Below are 6,055 nucleotides of genomic sequence, written 5' to 3' on the forward strand. Positions count from 1 at the left end.
CGCTCGTATCTATTTCTATAGTACTTCCAACTTTGACTAATTTATTATGAGAATTGTCTTCTAATTGGGTCATAGGTTGGCGATTTTCATCCAACCTCACATATAATTTTCTTCGGGTCTTTGTTGAAGGACCACGATAAGGTTCATAGGGGTCATAATAAATATTCCTGGGAAATGTATGCATACACTTATCCAGAATCTCTAGCAACTTACTATGCATAATACTACCGTATGCATCAGCAATATCAACTTTAACAATGTAAACTTTATTATCAAGAGTTTTGACTATGTTAATATAGTCTTCCCAGGCTCTGACAAAACACTTGGCAGATTTTAAAGTAACCCCAACACTGAAACGACTTGAACATTCCTGCAGAACCAATCGTGCCTTTAGCAACAGCATCTTTGATATTAAACTCTGGGACCTAATGAGAGGTCTCACCCCATCTAGACCCTTTGGGAGAAATCGTAACTTGGGGGGAAGGCTGCAGTTTCCATATTTGGACTGATCTTCAGCTATTTTCAGAGCAGTTTTCCTGTTTAATAGTTTTAGTGCTCCAGTACTTTTCATAAAAGAAACACCATCCTGATGTATTTTTCTAAAATCCCTTTTTAAAAAAAATATCATCTGGTATCGTGTTACCCTGCCCTCAGTAACATAAAAATAGCCTTTTACAAGTGTAAAAGCTATTTTTTCAATAACCCATAATATTACCTTACTGATGGTGTGAGTTTTCATCATATGATTTTCAAATGATGCTGCCCACTTAAAAGATAATATCTTGAAATTCTCAAGTAATCTGCCTAGGTATATGGTATCTTTTATACCACTTCTTAATATATACCTAATTTTTTGTTTCATTACTTTAAAATTTTCTTTAGATCCCCATGTTTCCATGGGCAACAACAAATGCAAGGCTGTTACTATGAATCTATGCACACACCACCATTCCAGTTGATTTCTATATGGCTGAAAAGATCTCCCATCAAGTTCATCTTCCAACAAGAGGGATTTTAAATCTTCTCCTTTATTTCTTCGCATATTTCACTTTGAAAATAATTTATTCTTGATTTTGATTGATTAAAAATATTAAAACTACAAGGATTTAGCCGGTTTTCGCATGTTTTGTTTATATTGATAATTTAGTAAATTTAACATATTTTATCCTTATTCACTTGTTTTGAGCACCTAATGAAAAAATTAAGTTCCTATTTCTAAACATCCACCAATGAATTACTGCCAAATTATATCTTTTGCTCTGAGTAAATTTCCAACATACACTAAAATTATTTGCAATAATGTCATCAAGTACACTACAATTCAATTTCCAATATCCTTTTCCTTATTATTACAATATCTTCTAATTTTAACGATAATTTTACAGCATAGTGATTTAACCAACTCAAAAGGAACTGTCTGAAAGTTAGACACATTATCTTGGAAATCTTTAAAATAAAACCTGTCCAGTCTGGAACCATAATTTTCTCTCAGAAAAGTATACTGTGTTTGGTTATTCATAATGAACCAAACATCTTTCAATTTTAAATTATTCTTTAGATTCAAAAGTGATTTTGACATCAGTTCATTATCTGGATTCAAACAAATCTTTCATGCTTGTTGTGCAATTCCAGTTCCCTCCCATTATTATATTGCTTGTTATTTAATATAAAGCTTCACTACTAAACAATTGTTCTATCGTTTTTCATCATTACCTAAAGGAGCATACACATTCCTTATTTGAATCTTAAAAGTTGACACGTTACATATAGCACTTACTACAAGACCATTTACATCAATTTCTGAATTCAAAATGTCCACATTAGATTTGTTGTTGACAAGTATAGCTAAGCCTCCTTCAAGATTTTGAGAGTAAGTTATCAGAATTTTACAATACTTTTCTAAGTATTCGAATTTACCTTCAACTTCAATATTATACTCCTGAATTAAAACTACATCAAGTTTATGCAACAGCACAAAATTAATCAACACCATTTCCTTGTTTACATTATTCAACCCATTTACATTGATTGTGGCAATATTCAATATTGACAAAATTAATTCTAATTTATTCTAGAAATATATAAACAATACTACTCAATAATCTTTTGGTTTCTTAGAATGATTCCTAAGCAGATCATCCACAGAATCACTTTCATCTAAAAATCAAGTCATGGCCAAAGATTCCTCCTTTTCCTGTCCAAAGTTTTATTCTTTTTCACTTTTGATTTGTAGTACCTTTTTTGTATGCCAAGTCCCACTTTTCCTTCCCATATTTGGCACAAGCGGAGTTGTATTTCATTCCAATGAAACATTTTTAGTTTCTTCACTTACAATTTCGCAGTTTTCTCCACTAATTTTTGCCTCTATTTGAATATTTTGATACACTTTAACACTTACATACATTTCCTCAATCTCTTGCCCATTTAAGCTTCCTACATCTTTTCCCAAGATTATTTCATTAACCTGATTTTCATCATCTATTGCATGATGAACCATTACTTTCACCACTGAAGTTTTCATTTGACAAGTTCTAACTTCCTGTGACTTAATAATTCCTTGATCCTGGTAAAATTCTTCCATGTCCATGTCCTCTTCATCACTAACATGCAGATCCTCATTTGTTTTTTCTTTCCCCTTTCTTCTACAACTTGAATGACCGCGGAATTTATCAAATGATTTTCCTTGCCTCCTTTTTCAGCATCCTGTACAATATCTGTATAACCTGTAATCATTTTTCCTTCCTTTTCTGACGATTCTTTTCCTTTTCTTCCCTTATCGGTGTTGATTTCAGGGTATTCTTCTTAACTAAACACTTCTCTTCTCATCACATATTCACGTTCCTTAACCATGTGTCTTATGATTCACATCTAAAGCATGTATGTAGTTGTCCATTATAGATAAAGGAAACAGTATAACCATATGTTGTGATGAAAGATGGAACTTTTTCCTTTTAACTGCATCGTAGCTGTCCGCACTCCTGTTAATAACCCTTTGAAAGGTTCGTAGGAAAATTTGTTTCTTCTGATATTCTCAACTTTTCCATATCTTGATAAAAGTTAAGTTAAACCCTCATCCAGCACTTCAAAAGTTACATTTCTTATTGACACATGTTACTGATGAACTGAATTTCTTGTCTCCATATTTATCCATAAGGTTGTTAAATACACTGGGTATCACTTTTAACTATTTTTCTATTTATACTCACAGTTTGAACACCTATAACTTCTCCAAGTGAGAGCTTCATGCTTTAGAAGAGGTAGTTGTGGTTGATTTGCTCTTTCTGCCCATTGTTATCATTTAGCTAACAGATTGGCTCTTCTATTCTCTTCAAAGGTCCGTGCCCACTTTAACTTTGCTTCTCCACTCGTTCCTATTGCTAGCTGAAGCTGCAAAGGCCTCTGGGTTTATGTTAGCTTCCTCGAGTTGGTCTTTAAATCAAAACATAGGGGGGCCTCTAGGGCGATCACCTGTATTTAACTCAATGTAGAGTATTTTCTTAGGTAGTCTTGTGTCCTCAATGCTGGTGTCGTTGACTCTTTCAAGGACTGCTGTATTGGAAACAGTCATTCCATTTGATTTTCATTAGTCTTATTTTTTTTCTGATGGAATTGGAACGAGTTTTTTTGTGGTCCCTACTTTAAAGGGTCCAAGTCTCACATGCATAACAGGGTAGATACTATAATGGCATTATATACCATTACATTTCTATGGGTGGTTAGGTCTTTGTTCATGAACACCCTGGCGGTTAGTCTCCCATATGCAGTGTGGCCAGCTTGTAACCTGTTTTCAATCTCTTTGGAGGTGCTCTGGGTGGAAAGTATGCTTCCCAAGTATGGGAAGTGTTCAATGCATTCAAAGGAAGGTCCATCCATGGTGATGTTAGTTACTAGTAGATTTTCCCCAATTTTTGGCCTTGTTAGCTGTTAGGCCAAAACACGTGTAGGAAGCATGGAAATTATCCATTGATTCTTGGGGTTCTGCTTGGATGTGGGCTACAGCAGCGTTGTCATCTGCATACTCTAGTTCCGTCATGATGGTGCTGGTGTTGCCCCGAGACTTGAGTCTGGCCAGCTTGAAAATTCCTCCATTTAATCTCAACAACTGGATTGTTGTGGGGTACTTTATATAGGTTAGAGCCAATACACATCTGTGTTTTAGTCCACCTGTGATTGGGAAGGAGGCTGACAAGTTGCTTTGGTGGATTACTTTAGCTGTCATCCCATGTCAACAAAAGACTTAGTGATTTCAAAGTGATTGAGGACTGGCCACATGGCTGTCCTTGGTACGCTGTCGCATGCTTTTTCGAGGCCATAGAAAATAAAAAATATGGGTTTTTGTTGTTCTTTTGATTTTTCCTGTAGTTGATGAGCACAGCTTTGGATCTCTTTTATTTTCTGTGAGGATGGTGTTGTCTGCTTCCAAGCGTGTCCCTGCAGCAGTGTGCTCTGGTCTGAAATTTTTTTTTATGCCTGCAAAGAAGCTTTTAAGGTTCCTGATGTCAGCATAACCATCTGGGTCTTGAGCCATTTGCGGCCACCACTCACTTTGTGCTTCTTGAAGCCTGGCTTGACACTGTGACTGCTTGTACACATTAAGCTTTCTTAGGGTGGGAATTAGGGTCTTGGTCGACGGCTATTCGAGCTTTCTGTTTGGCATTAATGAGGGACTTAATATCTTCATTGTTGTCGTCAAATCAGTCCTGGTGATGTTTGCTCTGGTGACCAATCACAATTTTTGGAGCTTCATTGATGGCATCTCGTAAGTTATTCCATTTAGCATCAATTGAAGGTTCCGTGGCTGATAGGTTCTGCTGGATTTCTGCTTGGAAAACTTGAGATGTATCAGGGTCTTTTAATTTACCAGTGTTGTATCTTCTTCTGGCTTCGTTTTTGTTGAATGTTATATGGCTTCCTTTTGATGGTTAGTTTTGATTTTGTGATGAGCACCCAGTGGTCTGTCTAGCAGTCATCGGCTCCAGGAATGCTTCTTGTGATCAAAATTTCATTTTTGGGTTGTCTGTCAATGGCATAATAATCTAAAATATGTCAGTGTTTTAATCTTGGATGTTTCAGGTGGTCTTAAATCAATTCGAGTGTCTGAACTTCATGGTTTCCCCCACTATAGCATTAAAATCCTGTAAGAAAAGTAGACTGTCCCCAGATAAAACTTGGGATATTGCAGTGTCGAGCTGTTGGTAGAAGGCACCTCTGACATGGTCTTCCGCATCTGGTGTTGGGGCGTACGCTGATACTAGCCCTTCACTAGGTATTCTAGACTTGCTGAGAGCAGCACAACACTGCCAGAGCAATGTCCACACACAGGCTCCACACCTTCCTCCTGCAGCACACAAGTGTGACGTGCAAGACTTGTGGCGTAGAGTTGCCTAGGGTTGCCGATAATCTAGTCCACCAAATCTCGCCTTACAGCCAGACCAACTGGCATGGTTTTATTTCAGTTTTCCTTCTCCTACCTTTTACCTAAAGTGGCATACCCTACAAGACAGCAGAGGGGGTCTGATTATACCGTCAGACACTCGGTCGCTTGCTTGCATGCATTCTGTAATAAACGAGGGGGACCACAGGATGCAGTTAGGAGAGGCTGTAAGAAGGTTTAGACTAGCTTAGCCTAAGAACTGTGTCGACTTAACCAGACAGGGTTTCCCCAGGCCAACTTCTTTAAAGTCTATACAGTGAACCCTCGTTTATCGCGGTAGATAGGTTCCAGATCCGGCTGCGATAGGTGAAAATCCGCGAAGTAGTGACAGCATATTTACCTATTTATTTAACATGTATATTCAGACTTTTAAAACCTTCCCTTGTACGTAGTACTGTTAACAAACTACCCTTTAATGTACAGAACACTTAATGCATGTACTAACGTACCCTAAACTAAAATAGGCACAAATATTAAGGGCGACTTTATATCATGCGTTTCCTAAACACGCCAAAAAGCACGATAAAAAATGGCAACCAATGTTTTGTTTACGTTTATCTCTGATTATAATGAAGAAACAAACACATTTACACATCTGTGTATAGGTTAGTTTCTGCATCG

The 6,055-nt window shown here is 37.0% G+C and overlaps 1 protein-coding gene across 1 annotated transcript in view; it reads right to left on the bottom strand.

Annotated features, from left to right (window-relative positions):
* LOC137650859 (telomerase reverse transcriptase-like) overlaps positions 1 to 1,042 on the bottom strand; it is an 8,164-nt gene extending 7,122 nt beyond the window's left edge. Inside the window, exon 1 of the mRNA XM_068384015.1 lies at positions 4 to 1,042. Coding sequence (XP_068240116.1) covers positions 4 to 1,042 — 1,039 coding nt within the window. The remainder of the gene's footprint in view (positions 1 to 3) is intronic.
* Positions 1,043 to 6,055: the final 5,013 nt, after the last annotated feature.

Source organism: Palaemon carinicauda, chromosome 12, assembly GCF_036898095.1.
Source record: "Palaemon carinicauda isolate YSFRI2023 chromosome 12, ASM3689809v2, whole genome shotgun sequence".
Classification (NCBI taxonomy): Eukaryota; Metazoa; Arthropoda; class Malacostraca; order Decapoda; family Palaemonidae; genus Palaemon; species Palaemon carinicauda.